General features: G+C 42.3%; 1 protein-coding gene and 1 long non-coding RNA gene across 2 annotated transcripts in view; one reads left to right on the top strand and one right to left on the bottom strand.

Moving 5' to 3' along the window:
* Nucleotides 1-22171, bottom strand: part of TTBK1 (tau tubulin kinase 1) — an 87406-nt gene extending 65235 nt beyond the window's left edge. Inside the window, exons 1-3 of the mRNA XM_031504273.3 lie at nucleotides 22037-22171; nucleotides 15002-15149; nucleotides 1013-1086 (exon numbers count right to left, since the gene is read on the bottom strand). Of these exons, the coding sequence (XP_031360133.2) occupies nucleotides 1013-1086; nucleotides 15002-15149; nucleotides 22037-22144 (330 nt within the window). The 5' untranslated portion in view covers nucleotides 22145-22171. The remainder of the gene's footprint in view (nucleotides 1-1012; nucleotides 1087-15001; nucleotides 15150-22036) is intronic.
* LOC146768022 (uncharacterized) lies at nucleotides 1060-22039 on the top strand. Its single transcript, XR_014953965.1, has 3 exons — nucleotides 1060-4692; nucleotides 9024-9130; nucleotides 16513-22039. It is a non-coding gene; the product is annotated as an uncharacterized LOC146768022 (long non-coding RNA).
* Nucleotides 22172-22541: the final 370 nt, after the last annotated feature.

Here is a 22541-nt window from a genome sequence, read left to right as displayed (position 1 = left end):
GGTGCAGAATTAGCTAATGTCTTATGTATCGACGTCATCATCTGCAAATAATGAAATTATTTTTAGCTCTGCCTACTCTACGAGCTATGTTACATAGTCACGAACAAACTAGAAAGTAAGAGAACCCATGCAGAGAAATTTATTTCCAAGATAAAGTCTCTTTTATCAGGCTTGGTAAGGATTGTTCTTCCATGAGCTCCAGGCTACTCCTGTAGTTCATACTCTCACTGCAGCAGTAGCCAGGATTGTTTAGAGAGCTGAAAGATATTTTTCTATCCATAATAGCAGTTGGGATGCCAACAGTACATAAAAGGCAAACCCAAGCACCAGGAGTTTACTGGTTTTATACAACTGTCTTGCAAAGCAGAACTACAAAAGAATCAGAAGTTTATTTTAAAGAAGTACTGGGATCTGCTGGTACCTATTTTACTTCACCTATTGCTTAGCAGTGCAGTCACCACGTGGTAGCTACCCAAATATTTGCCTTTATTGACTTGGTATCAGCAGTGTTCAAACAGGAGTAAACACTTCCACAGCAGAAGCTGAGTTACTGCTGAGCTTGGGAGAGACAGGGGAGCCAGAGACCATGGCCTTTCACAGAGAAACTGTGCTGCTGCTGTGACACCACGGCTCACTCTGAGCTCTGACACATAACATATTTTGAATGCTGCATCACAGTTCAGCAGGAGGCATTTCAAAGAGCTGCCACTGCTCCACAATGCTGTGGGTTGCTCGTGTGAGCATTCTGAATTGAGTGCTTTCCCCAGAAAATTGACAGAAAGCCATCTTGCACAGAAAAGCAGAACTATGAAATATTTTAGCACATCTTGACGACTGGAGCCATCCCAGGGATATCAAGAGCAACACCAGCCCTTCTCATTGTCTTCCATTACACCGTCTTTCTGAGTACAACCAAGTTTTTAAACCAGTGCTTGGCCTTATTCTCTCAGTGTAAATCCTCAGTGATGCCATCTCTATTGGACAGGCAGGAGAGGTGAAGGACAGAACTCACCTGAAGCTGCATGACCACATAATTAAACTTTTCATTTCTTCCACAGCCAATAAATCTGCAAACATGATCCTTCCCTGAAAAGATACAGAAATGAACAGGATAGAACACAAGATAACAACCCTGTGATTATGATGTTTAGAGAAATGGTTTCTGATTAAGGACTAGTACGCATAAAATGGTATCAAGTAAGGAGCTATGCATAAAAAACTGAGCTCAGCTTATTACACCAACTTTACTCAGTATAAGCTGACTTGTACACACCACCACAACACTTACCTACTAGCACTGCTTACCCTGAAACATCTAAACTAATGCCACCTTGACATGAACAAACCCTGATTTTTATAGTCAGAGACACCTGGAAAACAAAGATGTTTATGGAAGTACTCCATTGAAACATTAAAGCTATTTTATAACAGAAGGAAAAAAAAAATTGGGGACATTTAGTGTCAAGTTCTGGTATGATGTTAGTACAAATTACACCTATTCAGGCAAAATCAAATTAATTCAGCCACTCCACAATACTCAGTTGGTCCTCAGGGTGGAACGGAGGCTGTGGTTTCAGACCCTGACCTGTAATGGATTTGTGATGATTTGCTCTCTGGTTTCTTGGAAGGGGAAGGATGAGGCATGAATTCCCCTAGTAGCAGACTGCTGATAACAAGAGTAAAGGTTGATGCACACCACAATGGTCAACTCTTGGTTCCTGGTGGGATTTCTAAGCAGGGTAGGGCATGAGTATCATTGCATAACTTTGCCCTATGTTTCTTTGTAGCACTTGAGCAATGGTGATTTGAATTAGTTTTTAAACCAAAGCTTATTGTTTGATAATTCCCAGTTTTAAAGAAAAAAGGGAGGAACATGAACATATAGAGTAATAAGTAACTGCACTGCCTGTAGCACCCTCAGGGCCCTGCTACTGCTGTCACCATGTGCACCACAGGCCTAGGGCATCAGAAACCACTGGGGACAGCAAGACATGACAGAATAGGGACATGGAGGGCAGCAGGAGACAAAGGAGCAGATTTTTCACTGGAAAACCAGAGCTCTGACCAGAGCAGTGCACACAACTGTGGAATATGGAGCTCCATGCCAGGACCCTCAGTAAGAGCATCAAGAGCTTGTCCTTTAGGGCACAGCAGCATCCCACCAGAACAACCATACTCTCTTTCCTACCATAAGGAGGTAACAGAGCTGCTGGAAACCAGAACAGGAGGAATAGAGATGCTGACTGCTCTTTAATACCTTTGGAAGAACAGGTTTAAGACAAAAAAACACACACAAGTCCTAGTATGCACCTGTATCTGGTTATATGAACAAGAATGTTATGTATCTGCAGATCCTTCATGACTTTGGCATGAACATTATCCAGTCTCAGGACTGAATGTGCAAGACCATGCTGAAACCATCAAGGAATGTCACAAGCCACCATATTTCAAGAAAAGATATTCAGAGATTAGGAAAGTATTCTCTTCAGTATATCACAGAATCTTCTGTGTTGGAAGGAACCCACAAGGATCACCGAGTCCAACTCCCGGCCCTGCAGAGGACCATCCTCAGTAGTCACACCATGTGCCTGAGATTGTTGTCCAAATGCTTCTTGAGCTCTGTCAGGCTCGGTGCTGCGACCACTGCCCTGGGGAGCTGTTCCAGTGCCCAAACACTCTTTGGGTGAAAAACCTTTTCCTAATATCTCTAAATCTCCCCTGATTCAGCTTCAGGCTGTTCTCTCAGGTCCTGTCATGGGTCACCAGTGTGAAGAGATCAGTGCCTGCCTCTCCTCTCCCCCTCACAGGAAGTTGTAGCTGCAGTGAGGTCTCTCCTCAGTCTCCTCCAGGCTGAGCAGACCAAGTGACCTCAGCTGCTCCTCACATGGCTTCCCCTCAAGGCCCTTCACCATCTTTATCACCTTCCTTTGGACACTCCTGTTGCCCTGATTTTTAAAAGTGTTAAGTTTTATTTTATAGTTCTTTTGAAAGTCTTAAAGTTCTCATAAAACTTCTTCAGCCTTCTGATCTGTTTACACATTTCAACTAGAGTTCTCACACACTGTTCATGTAAATAACAATTTTTTTACATTCTTCTTTGTGAGAAGAAAGAATTGGTAGTGTTAGTTTGACCAGTGTGGCTGGAGAGGTGGTAATTCCATCCACCAATCCACAGTCACCCCTAGAATTCTATAAATACCAGATGCTCAAATAAAACGCTCTCTTTTTTAGCCTTTGAACTTACCAAGCGTTTGTGTACTTACTTCGCGTCCAATAATGACACACTCCCTACAGGTTTTTATCTTTTTTGTATTTCAGTGCCCAAAACTGCCTCCAGCACTTGAGGTGAGGCTGCCCCAGTGCAGAGCAGAGGGGACAATCCCTTCCTTTGCTCAGCTGATGCTGTGCCTGATGCCCCCCAGGACAGGACTGTCCCTCCTGGCTGCCAGGGCCCTGCTGACCCATGTTCAACTTGCCATTGACCAGGATCCCCAGTCCCTTTCCACAGCATTGCTTTCCAGCACTTCATTCCCCAGTCTGTACATCCAGGGCTGTCCCAGCTGTTCAGCTGTTTTTCAATGCCTCCTGCAATCATCTTCTCTGTAACTTTACCAGGCACTGAAGTGAGACTGACAAGCCTGTAGTTTCTGGGGTCCTTCCTCTTTCCCTTTCTGAAAATCAGGACAATGTTCACCAGCTTCTAGTCAGCTTGAACCTCTCTGGATTCCCAAGACCACTCAAAAATCATTGAGAGGGTTGAAATGACATCAGCCAGCTCTTTGAGGATTCTTGGCTGAATCCCTTAAAGCTTCACAGATCCAACTGGAGCAGCAGACTCTGCATAATTTCAGGGTCAGCTAGGAATTGATCATTCTCACAGTCAAGCTCCTCCAAGCTCAGGGCACCGAGACTCCCTTGGTCCATCAGCCATGCTGAAGATGGAGGCAAAGAATGTGTTAAGCACCTCTGCCTTGTCCCTGTCTCTGTTTTTGAGGTGACCATCCCCATCCTGCAAGGGGTTGATGTTATTTTTACTGCCTATTTCCATTAAGATATTTGAAAAAAACTCTTTTTCATTGTCCCCCCAATTCTGACCAGCTTCAACTCCAGCTGATCTTTGGCTGCATGAATTTTCTCCCTACAGTGGCAAGCAGCCATCTCTGCATTTTTCCCATGTCACCTGACCTTGCTCCCACTGGGACACACTCTTCCTTGACCCTGTTTCTCACATACCAGGCCTCTGGCCCGAGTGTGCCTACAGATACTGGGTGCCACTGGTTTTCTGCTGTTGATAAACTCATTGCAAATTCTGTGTTGATTTTGACAGGTTTTTGGTTTTCTGAGGAAACGCCTCGAGATACTGTGTGCATACAGAACATGTCCTGTCCTGTTGTGGGTATCACCAAGAGGGAATGACCAGGAAGCCTCAGCTGTCCCACCCACCTTTCTGCCACATGTCCCAGTAGGGATGGCTGTGCTGCCTGCCAATGTGAAGGAACCCTCAGAGCCAGAGTTGTCACTACAAAATCAACATATCTGGATAATCTCAGAAAGAATCATTCTGTTTCTTTAGGCTCTCATCACACTCCTGTGCTTCAGCAAACCGGCCACCCACACAGGGGGCAGAGAGGATGGACAGGAGCAAGCCCACACTCATCCCAGCCATGATTCACAGATTTGCACAGACACACTGTGAGTCCCAGTTTGCTTTGTTTGCCTTTCAGAGCACCAGGGGATGTATATTGAGGTAAAACCCAAAACACAGTTTGTCACAGTTTCTAGTGAGAATGAGAGCTATTGTGTGGTGAAAAGGGTAAATTACTCATTTTTTTTAAAGTGCTTTTATTTTGCAAAGCATGGATAACACATGCTTTTTGTTGCTGCAAAACTACAGACAAGAGCATTAAAAAACAACCCTCTGACAGGGAGAACCTGACCACCTAAATCACTAATTTCAGTGAAACCAGAGGGGTAGTGTCCACTGGTACGACTTAAGAAACATCCTTGCTAATTTCTAAAAATTATTTTTAATCCGTTTCCTCCATAACACCATTGTTTTCTGGATCATAAAATTTTACAGAAAGAAAAGGCATTTTAGTTTTTATTATTTTTGAGAATTGTTTGCTTGTTTAGGATGACAATGTGTTTCTGCTTACTATAATTTTTGAAAATGATGAATGCATTGACAGTTCTTGATTACGTGCATCCCCAAACTGACTTGATTTTATGCTGAATCCTCCTTTCCAGTCTAAAGCAGGCTTGAACCTGACCTGTTGGTCTTGGGAATTTACGCTCTCTCTGGAACATCTCTGCCATGCACTGTAGTGCAACACAATCAACACCAGGAAAATAGAAGAAAGGAGGTGAGGGAAAACTATGCCCATTTCTGCATGAAACAAACAAACAAAAAAATGTAACAGAGTGTAGGAAAGGCAGGCCACATTTAGAAGTGCTGCATGTACAGCCAGCCAGTCATACAGGTGGGATAAATGCCTGCAGCATCAAACCCTCTGTGTCCCGGAGGCTTTCACTCATTTGACATCTAAAGGAGGCACCAGATTACAACTGTTTGCTCTCCTGGAGCAGTTCATGCCATGCTGAAGTAGCAGATGGAGGCTGACAGTCAGGTGTGACTTTGGGATTCCTGCAGCTCAGTCCTGAGGCTGATGAGAATTATGAAGTGCACAAGAACAATCATGTTAATAACCTCCTGTGCAGACAAGATGATGGAACTGTCATTCCATCCATTAACTTCCCTTTAAGGCAGCAGGAAATAGCCCTCTCTTCTCACACATGTCCTCCTCAAGCATGGGGATCATAGCAGAAAGCAGCAAAGTATATTTGAACCCAGAAAAGAAAGAAGCTGGGGGTGGGGGGTGGGGGTGTGGTTTTTCTTCCCCAAGGTATACTTGGTATGGGAAGCCTCATAACCATTTTACTGCACTAACTGCCAGATGACACTTGCTCCTTTGCTAGACTGCTCTGCTCCAGAGGGTCACAAGTTATACCATAGAAAATATGCTCTGTATCTGCATTTGTTTGTTACTAACAAAGCAAAAACAGGGCAATAGATTATAAAGAGGTTTGGCCAGTTAATTAACTAACACTGGAGGAATACATCAGGCCGATGTTCATAAGCACTGACTTGAGAAAAGTTTCAGAGTGTTTTATTTTGTTCACAAGAATTTAGTTAAGACAAAATTTTAATCTGCAGCCATAGAAAAATATTCTTTCTACTGCAGTCTTTTAACTAGAATTAATATAACAATGTACCATATAATATGGGGTAAGAAATATTTCAGTCACTGAAATGGTCTTCACCCTCCTTTTTCAGGAGAAACTTAAAAATTACAGTCAATAATTATGTTCTCATGTATAAGAACCCCTTCAACCCTTGAAGAGATATTCATCACCTTGTAGAGACATGATTAAAGTCCCCATTTGAATACTTTAAAACTTTCATTACATGAAAAGCTTTCATTACACAGCCCCCAAAAGAACCTAAATTATGATCCTTTTTTGAGTCTATTTTTTCACAAGGATCAATTTCAAACTGGTGGACACCAATATGCATTCTAATCTTCTACTCATTTAAGTTCTTGAATATCCCTAATGTATTTTCAATGCAGCAATGAAACGAATCAAATAAATACTAAGAAGAAAATATGTGACATTATTGTTGCAACTTGAAGTTGGTATTTTCTTTTAACAGATTCCATATTTCCTGTGTTTTCACCAGAAAACCAGTAGCCACTCTTCTCCACAAAGAAGTTAAAAAATTTAATCTTTTGATTTTATGCTAAAATTCTGTGATTCATCCCCACAGAGTAGCTGTCTCATTCCTATCTGTTCACCCAAAACACTGAAGTAACTTCTGCTGCATGAATTATCATAAATCTCAAATTGTTACTTATTACTGTTACCTTACCAATTCTTGCCATTTTCTCCTGCACAAAATCAACATCACAAGTTCAGCAGTGCCACCAGGATGGTGGCAAGGAAAGGAAAATGTAACATTAACAAGAAGTGCCAGAGAACTTGGTTTGTTCAGCCTTTACGAAGGCAATAGAAGAGAAACTATCTGCTGGTCCAAGCCACCTAACACAAGAGTGCCAAGAAGATGGAGCGTGATTTTCCTCAGAGCTTGTCCTGGTTTTGGCTGGGCTGGAGTTCATTTTACTCCTAGTAGTTGTTCCAATGCTGTGTGTTCTATTTAGGATGAGAATAGTGTTGATAACACATGAATGTTTAGGCTGTTGCTTAGTAGTCCCTACCCTAAGTCAAGGACTTTTCAGTGTTACACTGCTCTGCCAGTGAGGAGCTGCACAAGAAACCAGGAGGGAGCTATGAGAGACTGGAAAGGTTCATATCTCAAGACATTTTGAGGTGAATGTGTGTGAGGCAAGAGCAGGTTTGGCCTTGTCCTGGCAATACACCCCTAGAGCCAGCATCCCAGCCTGGCAGAGCTGCCAATTGTCACACTGGAGAAAATGCCCCCCACCCTATCCCTGGAGTCCCTAAAGTGCCAAATGACCAGAAGTCCCTCCTGGGGGAAGAGCCCAGGAAGACCAAGAGGTATTTAAGGCCAAATATGTGGCAAGCACATGTGTTGACCCTATCTCCTCTTGGAGTTTCTATCAGGTGAACATTGTTGGAACCCAGGAGCTGGTAGCTGTATGCATCCTTCTCTGTACCATTTCGGTCCTTCTTTTTCTTCTTCTAATTCCCTCCTTTTGAGTAACTTAAAATCAAACAGGCTTAGAGTTTGTGAAGTTGAGTGGGCTAAGTCAATGCTTTGAGAAGTGTTTTGTGTTGACTGAATCCTGTTATTAGCCTTTTGCCAAAGTTACCTGATTTTCTAAAGCTACCAGTAAAGCTATTTTGCTGTTTAGACCTCTTGAGAAGATCTGGTTGGTGTTTCTCCTGTGTGCTAACTCAAGAGTGCATGAACAACCATAAACCCTTTAAAAGCTTCATTGAGAAAGTTTTTTGGGGCGTTGCAGGAGCACAGTTGGAACAGCTGACCTGAATGGACCAAATGGATACTGCTTACCATGAGATGTCATCCTGGGTATAAAAACTGGGCCTTATTCACCAGGAGGCACAGACCACTGCTTGGGAACGTGCTGGGCATCACTCAGAGGGTGGTGCAGCGCTTGTACTTCTTGGGTTTTATTCCCCCCTTTCATTTTCTTATCTCCCTTTTCATCACTACTGTTATTGTTCTTATTTCAATTAATAAACTGTTCTCATCTCAGCCCATGGGTTTTATATTTTTCAACTCCTCTCCATCCTATGGGGGCAGGGGTGCTGAGTGATCAGCTGTGGTACTTAGTACCAGCCAGGGTTAACCCATGACAGAGGCACACAGAGAGGCACTGGGCATGAGCTGCAATATGGGAAGTTCCTATTAGATGTTATTTCTTTATTCCTCCACAAGAATAGTGAAACCCTGGGACAGGGGCCCAGAGAGGCTGTGGGATTTCCATCTCTGGAGGTTATTCAAAACTTCACTGATAAAAGCCCAGAGCAACCAGATCTATTTCTTTTCTGCCGGAAGCATGAGGTTGTACTAGAGACTTCCAGAGAACCTGAATTTTCTTCTGAATCTCTGTCACATACTGGGAACAGCCAAGTGCTTAGGTCATTAACCATAACATAACTTGCTGGAGAACTTGGCACTGCTGGGGTCTCTATGATATGCACAGCTATGGACATATAGTTGTACAATTGCTCTCACTGGTATTTGGAAAGCTGCAGTTGTTTCTCAATGCTCTATATTATAGTGTACATTTTACAGCTATCCTCTTCTTTATTTGCCTGTTAGTGTCAGGTTTATCAGCTTATCACAGGTTTTGTATTGCGGGGATATTGAATTCACTAGTGTAGAAATATTGTCAAGAAATGGAGGATTCATCATGACTAGAAAATGAAATTAGAGTTATTTTCATTATCCAACTTTACTCGGAAATGCTGTCTTTAGGTTGGCAGAGCTGGCTCACATAGACTTCTTTCCTCTGCAGTTACCAAGTTTCATCTCTGGCCAGACAAACCAGCCAGACTTCAGGGACTTGTCAACTCAGCAGGACAAAGGAATTTTGAATATGAAAGAAGACAAAATCTACTGGAAGTAAGACTTAAATAACTATATTACTCAACAGTAATCAGCTAGGATTTAACCAACCGGGTTAAACTTGCTAGTGCTTCTGTAATAAATCAATGAACTAATGGACACAAACCCAAAAGACTGGTCATTGTCCCCTAATCAGTTAAAGGTAAAACTGCCTGGCCTTGCAAGGCATAATTTCCTCTAGTTGTTTCCCAAAACTAACAGCTTGAAGAGGAGTACTGACAACAGATCCCACACAGGTCAAGGCCCAATACTGCTAGAGCAAAAATTCCACACAATCTCAAAAAAGTGTGGTTTAAATCCTAGCTGATAACTAGGTGATGGCACCATAGTTAGCATAAAAATCATGTGTCACAAATGCAAGTTCATTCAAACACTTCCACATGGAAAAATGCAGTGCTGGGTAGAGGCTCACGTTACAGCAAGTCTGTGAAATCTGCCACCCTGTGATGGCCTAAAAGCTTGACAAGGGCAATTTACTCTGCTTTCTAGTCTTTGCAGATAGCTTGCTTACATCCACCTAGAAAAATATTGTAGAAGCATATAAACTGTCTACAAAAGTAAAAGAAACTGAATCACAGAGCATTAAGGCCCCACTTTAACAGAAAAAAAAAAACCTCACATGTAATAAGAGTAATGTAATTCACATGTAACTCACATGTAATAAGAACAAAAACCTCTAGGACTGGCAAGTAAGCAAAGAAAGGTTGCTCTTCCATTATTTTGCTAGGAAACTCTTATCTGTCCAATCCCAGCAATAAAGAGGGAACAAGCAGTACAGTATCTGCTGTAACAAATTCAGGTACTCAAAAACTACACTGCCTGTGACCAGGCTGCATCTTGCACAACTACTCAATATGCAGAAGATCTCTGCACTGCAGAATAATATTAATCAGAGTCCTACACAATGAAACTGGTTACACTGAAAAGAAGGCATTTACAAAGAAAACAACACACTGAAGAGAGCTTAGCATTATCTGGCAGCCAAGGGAGATCAAAAGCAAATACTTAGGGACTTGTAACCTCACACCAGGGCAACATTGCCACTGCAGATGAACAGAAAACAGTGCTCAGCACAAAAATAATCTGGCCATTTAAAATTAAAATCTGCTAGACTGTTCCAAAGAGAATCCCAGCATAGGAGACTGAATGTTGTGGTGACATCCATATTTAGAGAGCCTAGACCAGAAGGCATACAAACTGCACTTCTTGTGAGAGATCCTTGTGCAGTGCTTTGGTCTCACAGGTCCCCAAGGTGCTCCGAGAGACACCTATCAAGAAGTGGGTAAGGACAGGGAGAATATGTTTGAAATCAAAGCATCTGCTTCTGAGGCTCACACAGCCCCAGCTGAGCATCTAGAAAGAACACAATTCTTCGTTTGGCACCTAATTGCCAAACCTCTCTCTGCAGCAGTCCACTGGATTTAATCAGGGATACTGTTTTACAATTTGTGCAATTAAGGTTTCTGTTAGAAAGGCAGACTGACAGGGACAGCCCAAGCCAAGCACTTGAAAAGCTATGCCAGAGCTGTTCTCACTGAGATGTGGCATTTTGATTAACCTCAGAGATCTCATAGATAGGAATCTGAATCTGGGTAGTACTGATGCTCCTTTGCCACCTGCTGCTCTACAGCAAATCCAGCATTGGGAAAAAAAAAAAAATCACAGAAAGAGCAGGCAGGTCACTGTCCATTTGAATTTCAAAGGGTTAGAAAATTACTGAAGAGATGGAAAAACATCTGCTAATCCAGATGTGATAGTACTCTCCCTTCCATATGTTCAGTGATAGAAAACCATTAGATTTTTAATTCTCATGATTCAAAAAACCAGAAGCCTCAGAGTCCTGGTTTATAGAAGCAATAAGGTTCTAAAGAAAGCCCCCATACTACCTTAAATCATCACAACTACCACGTGTCAGTGTTCCCAGAGCGGTTTTGGGTCATGTAAGGTTTTCTCTGAGCAAACAGACCATGAAGTTCTATTTCAGGAGCATACCGAGTAGTCTCCAAATCCTAAATGAGAGTCCAAACCAACAAATGTACCCTCAGACAGGAGGGCAAATTAGAACTAACCCAAAGCAAAATCCCCCAATGAAGTTTATAGTGTAAAATCACCAAGCCATATCTACTGGAGATGTATAGGCATGACCAACTGCTGCTTCCCACTGATCTGCAGGTACTGCATTGCTCACTAATGGAGACATTGCATAAGAGGCTGAAACACAGAAAACTATTCTCTCTGGATATGAAGTTACTCCTTCACTTAGCCATACAAATCTTATTTCAATTTACTTTTTTATGTGTGTGATCCAAAGGCTTGTCTACGCAGCCAAACACTGGCAGGTCCAACTAAACCAACAACTTCTTCTGCTGGAGACAATCTGCAGGAAGTGTTTTACCAGTGCAGCTTAGGCTTGGTTTAAAATGTTTGATTGCAAAGTAGAAAATCCCAGTACGTTAAAATTGTGTGCAAATGGTACAATCACGCACACACACACCTCACTTAAAGATAGTTTTACAGTAGTGATTAAGGTAATAAAATGAGGGCTTGGCACAAAAATAGTATTCTGACAGAGAAGCTGTATTCATGCACAAGTTCGTTGTGCAGATGTGCCCTAACTATCCCTGAAAAAGGTTCTGAATTTGTTATTGGTAAGATTTTCAACCCTAGTAGTGTAATTCTCTACTAGCTTCTCTAGAAGCAAAAAGACAATGTAAGGCAAAATACTTCAAAAGAATTAAAATAAAAAGCTATTCTGTGTTGCTCTAATTAGAATTGGGCAGATAGAGTAGCACCGTACAGAAAGTCCTGAGCCCTACAAATCCAGCCTGAACAAGGAAATATTCTGCAGCAACTTTGTGGGACCAGAAGGTTTTGATTTTGACTACTAAAGAAAAAGACACAAATGCTGCTAAAAACGTCTTGGGTAAAGGAGCAACAACAGGACAACTGAGAGCTTCAGCTCATCATCTGCTGGAGCAAGAAACTCCATAAGCTCACTTCTCAATTGTGTTCCACCCAAAGCATAAAAGGGCACCATTGCTGGTGTTTAACAGACTCAAGACAGTGAACAGATTTGGAAGAAGACAGTTTACAATCCCTGCAAGTACCAATTCAAGTTAGAAAGAACTTTGCCTTTGGGAAACATATTAATACCTAAAAAGATGCAGACAACACACTATACATCCAGAAAATGCAAATCAAGTATGAGCAGAACAAAACTCTCTACAGAGCAGCTGAGACATACTGACATGGCAGTGATCCTACACAGACAAGCTTGAGCATCTCAGATCCATTTGTGCTGGAAGGGACCTCTTGAGATCATCCAGTCCATGCCCCTGTTCAAGCAGAGACAGCTAGAGCAGGTTGTCCATGGTCACACCCAGCTGGGTTTTCAGCATCTCCAACCACGTCTCGGGGTAACCTGTTCCAGCACATGACCACCCTCACAGAACAAAACTACACATGGTGTTTATCAGAAGGTTCAGAGACTCTCTAGAAGAGTCATTACCTGGCTGGTTCCCCAGCTGCTCTGTGTGGATTGCTAGTGCGTGAAGGACATTGTGAAGAACCTACCTGCAGCTGTGTTCCCTGTGTGGCTATTCCACAAAGTGTCCCAGAAAGCCTAACTGTTGGCAACAGCCTGCAGACCACACCAACCAGGAGCTACTGCGCTCAAAGGTCAGGCTGTACCCAAACCAGGTCTGCAGTATGGGCCAATGGCCAGCCTTCTCTATCCCAAACTCTGCTGAGCTCTAGCAACTTGCAAGATTCTGATCACAAGCTCTGGAAAGAGCAGCAGCTTATTCATTAGTCCCTTAAGGTTGGTGTGACACTTAAATAAAAAACAATAAATCTGCACTATTTAAGAAGGACAGAAATTTTCAATTCTACCAGAAAACTACAGAGGAGTTTTAGACAACATCTTTCCCTTGCTTTTCATCTGGAAATCCATGAATTGACTGTATCACCTATGGTAATACAAAAACTTACCCTACACACCAACTGTTGGAAAAAGGCAGCATCTCCCTTTCTGAAATGTTTCTCACCTCTTTGCAACACAGTGAAAACATACACAATACGTGATTCCCCATGCTCTCAACCCAGTTTCTTATTTTAACTTTATCATTTATTTCAGTAAAGCATTTGGGGATTAACCTTCAACCAAAAAAAGTTAAAATCCTCACAGAACAGCTTGATTTGTAAAAACATGGCTGAAGTAACGTGTCATTCTTACATGCAGGATAGCTGATACACAGCCAATTCTGCTTCTTCTGTCTTTTCTGTCCCTTCCCTTACTAACTGCTTTGCCAAGGGGATTTTCCTAGTTCCATATATTACCACTCCCTCTCCCCAGTTACCAGCATCATCCTGTACACAAATGTGGGTGTTTTTTCAAGCATTTGGTATTCTCAACAATCTTCCAGAAATAAACACAAGTATTAGTCAACATCTTGCATGTTTTCTGATGCTAGTCCTGGTTTAGTGATTTCAGGTCATCCTTTTCAAGCATTCCCTGCCCTGGATAGAGCACCTATTGGCACTGGCCAGCATGACAGCACTGTCTCACGGTAGTCTAAAATCCATCGCTCCACACAGTCATACCCTCACTCAGTTCAGAGCAGTTTCAAGTGTACAACCAAACAAAAAAATCTCCATCACAGCCTTACTTGCCCTCATGGGGCATGAGGTCTGTGTTCAGACCTCAGACACCCACTCTGCTGTTCTCTGGGAGCTTGTGTATCCAGGCCTTTCACAGATCAACAAGAGTCCTCATAATGACCTGAGCTGATTTCTCTTTTACACAGCTCAGCTGCACCTTTTACAACCCAGAGTATTCAAAAGAGGCCTTATCAGTCCTCCTCTTGGGAGAGCTGAAATGTGGAAAACTATCTGACCTTCAAAAATAATTCACTGGCTTTTACCTAGAGGCAATCTGTCACAAACATTGAGTACCTCATTTCGCAAGGACTGCAACAGTCTCACCCTTGAATTCAATTCCGTCTCTGGAGATTTTGTACAAAGGCAAAGGTATAGACTCATAGGGCTAAACATTATCTCTGAGGCATGAGCCCTGGTGATAAGGATCCTACTCACTGATTCAGCAGGTGTTTCCTCAGCCCAAGTGGGAAGCTTGCAGAAAGGAACATCCCTAAAAATGTATATTATAGTATAACATATAAACTGTACCTGGGAATAGCTGGCTTTGCCTTAAAAAGGAAATCCATACACAATGTCCTTCAGCCAACACCAATTCTCAGTTCCTCAAAGGCAGATTTAGAAATTCCTTGTTTACATCCCTCCATAGCAATTTTTTTTAGTAGAAGCCCCCATCCTTCAGCCAGGAACAACTGCATCAAGAAAATTCCCTTCCACCCTCATTAAGAATAGGCACATCACTCCACACTTTGCCTTCAGGACAATGAGGTGCATGATAAATTAGCTAATAGTCAGTTTCCCTATACCTCTTGTCCACTTTTTGCACTTCTCTACTAGTCAACCATTTTACTTGGAGGCTCTGTCATGCTTCAGTGCTCCATGTCCTCTGGGAGGTAACCTCATTTTTTAGTCAGACGCTGCTTCCTCTATTCCTTATTTTCTAATCAGTATCACTAGATTGCACAGACCAGTGGACCAATAGTTCAGTCTAAGTCTCGTCATTGTCCTTATATCCTAGAAGACAAAATAGTCCCTGCTCTTGGATCTCACTTGAGTGAGATCCAACAGAATTTAACAACTTTCTGAGCTTAACATGATATCACATATAAATGGAAGCTGAAGAGAAAACTATAAAAACCATTTGCAACTTTGGATTCTAACTGCTAACATGCACAGTGACTTGTAGCACTTCCAAAGGGCTTTTTGCCTTACCTTGCAGCTTTTTCAGGACAGCCACTTCCATTTTGAGAACTTGCTTGGGCTGCTGAGCTGATTCCACCTTCAAGGCCACATTCTCACGGGTCAGCAAATCCATTGCCTCATAGATCTCCCCAAAGCCACCTCCACCGATCTTCTTCAGCTGGAAAAGTACAAAGGGGTTTGGTACAATGTACACAAGAGGGAACAGCAAGCTGGCTCTCATGAAGCCAGCTCCTCAACTGTGTAGGGAGAACAAGCTCAGCTCCCAATCTGTTCTGTGCCTGAATCCCTTCACTGCACAGCTTGGCAAAAGTCCAGCTACCCACTTGACTGTACTATGTATAAATTCTTTGCTCTAACAAAAAAGAACAAGATTAGCAAGCAATGACAGGTGATACTTTAAAAAGCAAATGATAATGCCTAGTGCCTCCATGATGTTCTTGCCAAAATTCAAGGAAAGACCCTTCAAGGAGATAGCAGAACCATTGTTCAGACCATGATAGATGCAAACTGTCATTCCCTCCCAACAAATACATCTCTGCAGTAAAACATAACCATGGTAGCTGGAACTAATCTTTCAAAAAGTAAGTTAAATGATGTTTACATCTCATTTAAAGGATTTTAAAAACAGAACAAAACATCCACTGGAATCTTTTACAAGATGCTTTACCTGCTCTGGTGTGAAGTTACTTCAGTGTCACATACCAAAGAACTGCTGATAGCATTACCTCAGAACAGTTGTGTACAAGCCACCAGTACAAATTCTTTCTTTCTCAGTCTCTTTTCCTCTTTAGTCTGAAACCCAACCAAATTATGCTTTTTGTGTCTCTGAGCAAAATTAAAGACTGTTTAACAATAGGAATCCATTACTTCAGTTGACATAAACTCAAAGCTAAAGATATCCAAGTTTCAGCATATTTGATGTGTACCTTCTAGGGACAGGTTGTCTGACTGTTCTAGAGTAGCCTCCCATTCAGAGAGCAAGACAGGATCCTCTGCCTTTCCTGGAAGGTGATTCCTTGATCCTCCTTCTGCTGAGACTTGACAGCATATGTGCACATAGTTATATATAATCATGTATAATACAGCCTCCTCATGTGTTGCAAGAGTCAATGTCTATGCCAGGAAAATAATTTTATATTTAAAGCCTACTGTGCTGCCCAGGAGGAAATTCAGGTTTGTAGCAGAGATAGATCAGGGCTCACTTGATCTGCTTAGCATTTGTTCATTGAACCAAGCTGCAGCTCTTCCCTTCAGCATTTTGTGTTCCCTCTGTTAACAACTGCTCTGGAAATCCTGAGTGTCACTTTCCAACAGCAGTAACACTTAAGAGAGGAAAAGAAGTTTCAGTCAGACAGCCAGTCAAACATGGATCTTACACAATGTTTAATAAGGTTAGATGATATTTTAGCGTCTCTGTACCATCAAAAGCCTGTCCTGTGTATCTGTCCAGTTCATTGAACAAAGAGCACAACTTTTTCCTCCCAAAGGTGACCAAAATAATTTGCTTTTCTGGCTCCCAGGTCAAGAAAAACAGTTCCATGCAAAGAAGGAAGTGTTTTCCAGATTAACAGCTTGACAGCCAGCCTTGTCTCTGAAGCTATTACTTGATAACCCTTTGAAAGCCGCTATCCAGAGCAACTTTTTGTCATGTTTCCTCATGACCTTCCACAGGGCTGAAGAGGCATATTCATGCAGTAAACAGCCAATAACTAGGTCACCACAGATTATTCATAAATTATTACAGTGCAGCCCTACTTCCACTTGGAAATTCACACTAAGTGAGCTGGCTATTAAAAATCTTTCTTCCAAAACAGTGCCACATGCAGCATAGCAACAACACGTCAGCTAATACCTCAGGATTCAGTACACAAGATCTCCTGTTGTCTGATATATTAATGAGAAAGGGATAGGAGAAGCTACAGAAGGCAAAAAGGTAAACTGGGAATTGGAAGGACAATATTGAGACTGCACACCTGGCAAAACAGCCAAACTGGATGACACAAAAGGTCTACAGAGAAACAAATGGGAGATCACACGAGATCAAGATCAAAGGTTCTGTGGTATCAGAAAACTGATTTTATACACACATTCCAGCCAATGGAAGACTGTCAAAGATGTCTTTGTTTCCTTGCATCCTTGCTCACACTCTTATGGGAATTATTCTCTGGCATACTTTTCCCAGCACACCAGATGGTACCATCTATTCAACATCACAACTAGCACTTCCATACTTCTTGAGTTTTCAGCTAAATGGAGAGGCCATCAGCAGCCATTTCCTTTGCTTTGCTCCAGAGCAAGTTTGTTGTAAGTCAAGGTCTTGGCTGAGGTCAGGGGCTTATGTCACATCCATTGCCTCACTGTCTGGGTGCTTTGTGGGAGTTCACTTTCTAAGGTGAACTTGGGATAGCCTTCTGTTGGACACAAAGGAGAGATGGGAACATACCACTCAAAAAAACCCAAACCAGTAAAGAAATTACAAACACAAAGTCAAGGAAGAGAATGAAACATCTAACTAGAGACGCCTAAGTGGTAATCATGAGTCATTAGCCCATGTTAAGCCTCACTGCCTTGGGGATATTCTCTTCTGGTCCTGCTACAACCCACTTACTGTTATGGCTGGGATACAGGCTGCCAACAGCAGCAGGATTCATTCCACCTAACTGAATGATCCCCTGTGTGAGCTGGGTGTCCAGGTATCTATTCCAGGCTCTGGAATCTAGTGAATAGTTCATCTGATCAAACAGGTAGGTATTTGGACTTGGACACAGACAATAAGGAGTTACACAAGATACAGATGGCTCCCTTTGAAGTCTCCTTTAAATATTCTGAAATATTTTTGATTTATCCTGAAAAAGACTGTTGGAGCACAATCTTCCAAAGCCTACTAAAAAAAAACCCAAACAACAACAGCAACACGCAGCCTTCTCACTAAGCAAAAATCAGTACTTTCAGACACAGTTCAAAAAACCAAGGCAACACACAACCCCAGCCAAAAATAAGCTTGAATACAAATTTAATCTTTTATTCCAGAAGCATATACAACACCAGTGCTCTAAACAAAGTCTGCCTTCCAAGGATATTATATAAAGACTAGACCTTCCCAGGGTAACATTCCAGAACCAAGGCAGGAACGGTTTAGTGTCAGGATTGGTGGCAATGTAAAGAAATGTGCACTCTAAATCCAGGGCAAAGGACCATATGGAAAGCCAGCAGCCTTTAGTGAACTCAGCCAGGGTCAAGGCTGTCATCCACAGCTTCAAAGATTTGACAAGGTCAAACAGTGACCACTGTGACTGTCTTCTAGGAGCACTTGTACAACCAAGCCTGCAACTCCTGCAGGCCAACTCAATGGGCTACTTGATCCAGAAAAGGCCAGTAGGCTTCATCTGATTTAACAGCTGAAGAAGAGTTGATCCTTGTTCACCACACTCTCCAGAGTCCACTCCATTTGCTTAAGGGGACTGGATCTGATCTCAAGGGAAACAAACTCATGCAAAACAGGTACGAACTGAGAAGCCAATCAAGAGCTCAGCCAGCCACATTCTAAATCATCTGAAGATCTGTCAAAGCCCACTTAAAGCAATTCAGAGTGAGACCAAAACAGGCCCTAAGTCGGACAAAGAACCTTCCTTGTCCCAGGTTCCCTCTTGGAATTATAAATTGCCTTTCTAAACAAGACAAGGTAAAGAATCCACTAAAGTTTTGTGGGATTTTCTGGCAAGGTTTCCAAAATAAACTGGAGAGCTTCAGATCAAGAAGCTCAGAAACCTGAAAGAAAACAAAACATGGATTGCACCTAGGAGAAGAACATACACATGTACAGGAGTTATCATTTGTGTTCAAAGCTCAGTGCAGGAGCTGCCAACTCTGTCTTGCTAATAAGTGTCAGTTGTGAATCCCCAGTAAAAGGCATTTATGTGAAATAAAGAGATACATCAAAATTCAGCTTTAACATCCATACCTAGTTCAAAGCAAGTACAAGCTACATTTCACTTTGTTCCCTCCCCTGAACAAAACTGTTCACATCATTCAGAGCACATGTGGATCAAGGCCCTCTGGGGACTCAGCAAAAGTGATGTGGTTCCAGAAGTGTCTAAATTTCATCTAGTCAAAGCATCAAAAGTATCTGCAAGTAAAGAATGATTACTAAAAAGAATACTTCTAAATCTACAAGTTTTGATAAAAGCCATAAGCATGCCCTGTCCATATCTTTTTTCATAAATAAGAACAAAAATGTTACTGCTGTCAGACAGCCAAACTTTACTGACTTCAAGTGACAGGAAAATGAATGACCAACAGGCTAACTACAGAGAACTAGAATCTTCATTTGTCAAAGCTTTGTCAGCCAGCAGAAAGGAGGAAAGAAGGAAAGGAATTCAAGGAATACATTACATCAATCTAAAATTAGAAACTGGCTCAATAATGGAAGTATGCCAGCACTAAGAGCTACAAGGTTCAAGCAGATGCCCAGCCAGAGACAGTCAGAGACACTGGGAGGACAAATTACACAAAAGACTTCTGGCAGTTGTACCCCAGCATCACATAAACATGCCACACACCTGCTTGAGCAGGATCCATCACCCACAGCAAAGACTGGACCGTACAGCTGGCACATTCTGGGCTAGATTCAGAAAGATCTGTGACAAAAGGAAAAAAGGCTACTCCTGATACTACAGCTGTATGCTCACTTTAAGGTACAGTCCCTGTTTCCTTGGTCCCTTGATCCTACACTGTGCATTTCCTTGGGCCACCAGAAATATTTTCAGAGTTTTTCCAGATTACTCCAAGCCCCCCATAGCTCATGGTTCTGGCTGGTCCCACCTCAGCTTAAAGCAAGGGAAAGGCACAGAAGGCCTGCCTAAAAGGAAAGGGTCTGCACTTCACACTTTTTTTTGGGGTGGGGAGAATGACTGTTCAATGAAGGTTCACAATGCACAAGTCAGCTAGCACATGGTCAAATTCCATGCTCTACTCAGAGCTTGGAGAAAGGATTTCTCATTGCTACTTACAGCCTTTAGCAAGTCATGTCATTTCTCAGGGCCTTCAAGTGTGGTAATGACCTCACTGCAGTATTTAAGGCTACTGTGAGACATTATAAAACATAAAAGGTTATTCCTCTAATTAAAGGTAGTTGCTGTTGACAATACAGCTGCACATTTCTATGTTTTCTAAGGCAGAGTTAGTGGACAGAGCTTCTAGTGGGCCCCAGTCACATATTCATGCAACAATGAAGCACAGAATCCCACATTTAGTGCCTCTAATAACTTAAAAATTGGTGTGAAATGTTCCCTGTGAGCATCACTGAGCTTATTTTAGACTTTATTTGGAGTTTTTGGTGCTTGTAAGTTCTGCTGTTGCCAAGAACGAAGTTACTTTGTTTAGACTGTGTTACAAAAATACTCCCATCATTTACAGAAGTTTTAGCACTCCTCTCTATGAAGGAGAAACTCCATAATAGACAAATAGAGAATGGTACAAGCTAAACTTAGCCAAGGTAAAGGAGAACAGAGAATCCCAGAATCACAGAACTGTTTGAGTTGGAAGAGACCCCTGGAGATCACCCAGTCCAACCCCTCTGCCTCGACAGGGTCACCTAGAGCTGGTCACACAAGAACCCATGCATGAGGGTTTGGAATGTCTCCAGAGATAAAGACTCCACGGTCTCCCTGGGCAGCCTGTTCCAATCCTCTGCTGCCCTCAATGTAAATGAGTTCTTCCTCATGTTAAGGAGGAATGAGTATTAGCAACCACGCACCTGAAGCAAAGGCATCAAAAGAGTGCTGAAATTCAGCTTGGCAAAGAATATGCACCAATCTGACAAATTTCAGGCTCTGGGGAAATTTCTGTTTGTGCAGGGAGAGACAGATAAAAGCTGCAACAATTATTTTCTGAGACACTGGTAAGCACAGGGCATGCTTAAGTCCCATATGTCAGTTAACCTGCCCATGGATCATCCCTCCAAAGCAAGTACATGTGCTCCAGTCCAGAGCTGCAGGAGCACAGCAAAGCTTTCCTTCAGCTGTGACAGAAAGCTTTGGGAGGGGCAAAAGGGTTGTCTCCATTTTGGTGTTCTAATCACAGAGAAAACTGAGCTTCTCCATCTGCTCTCAAGAAGCCAGAAGAATGAAGAACATTTTGAATTGCTTAAATATAAATAGGCTGTTCAGCAATTGGCCAGACAGAAAAGTGAAGGCTGAGGAGAAACCTGGAACAAATTGAAGAGAGGCAATGGGGAGCAACAAGAAAACAGGGCTGGGTCTAATGAAAGGGTAATATTTTGTCTGAAGTGAGCTATTGAAAAATAACCTATCCACAGCCTGAAACTGAAGTGAGTTCAGAGTCCCAAGCTTCTTTAGACCTCTGCAAAACTCACAGGGCCACTGTACCACAGCCAGTCAACACAAAGAACAATCAGCGCTATTACTGCAAATCCCTTGTAGTTCAAACTAGTGAGGTTTCTGCTGGGAGTTTAATGATTCAGAGAGTGCTGGTAATCCCAGTTAAAAATGGAGACAATGGTATACATAGGATTTAAATGTTTTTTCAGTATTTTAAAGGCAAAGCCTCTTCAGTTTGCACAACGGATGAGATAACAACTAAAACTCCTAACATACGATGGCATAATTTTAAGAAGCATCCCAATAAATTTACATAGAAGTTGAATCATGGACTTTTTGAATCTTGAAGTTGCTGACATTCCAATCCAAAACATTTGGTTTTACATTTTATTGTAACACAATTTATTTATACACATGTCTGTAGTATTCTTTGCCACCGTAATTTGAAATTTAAATTTCCTACTAAAACACTATTCAGTCTGCTGCAACAGGTCAAACCTACATAAAAATCCTTGGCAGATTGAGCCTTCTGAAAATAACATTCTAAACCCCTTCTTCTTGCAGGATCTTGCTGACATGTCAAACCCTACCACTCCACTGTTGCTTGCCAGAGGCCAGGATTAAGCAGGGAAGTTGCTGTACTACTGCAGGAGAAGGAGGGGGAGGTTTGTTTGGGCCATTAAAACCCAAAATCACCACTACTCACCACTTTCCAGCGATCTTTGACCACGTAGTTGGTCGGGAGAATGTCGACCTGCTCCCCTCCACCACTCATGTTTGGTTCGTCCTTGATGACTGCTGCTAGGCACTGCATTTGCCAGCCAGAGAGTATTTCAGTAGCTCCCAGTTTAAATGAGCCATTTATCTGGGGGAATAAAAGGGGGCAGGGGGAATGAATGACAAAATTATTACAGGTCGCAGTGCAAGTACATGCTGCATTTCCACAGGTCTTGCTTATGACTAAATCAGAACCAGCCTCTTAGGAAAGAAGGCAAACTCACCCTGCAAACACCTAAGCACTCTGCATGCATAACCTGACAGACACAACCCTGCTCCAAGTCAGCAGCACAAACTAAAGGGTGACAATCACCAGCTACACCATGCAGGAGTCCAGGACTCTTGCACTTGACAATGCAAAGAGAATCCAACACCAAAATGTTGCAAGGGTTCTTATTGTTACCAGGCAAAGAAGTCTTGCTTTAGCAGAGCAG

This window comes from Lonchura striata, chromosome 3 (genome assembly GCF_050655825.1).
Source record: "Lonchura striata isolate lonStrDom1 chromosome 3, ASM5065582v1, whole genome shotgun sequence".
Lineage (NCBI taxonomy): Eukaryota > Metazoa > Chordata > Aves > Passeriformes > Estrildidae > Lonchura > Lonchura striata.
This window is presented reverse-complemented; position numbering and strand designations above follow the sequence as displayed.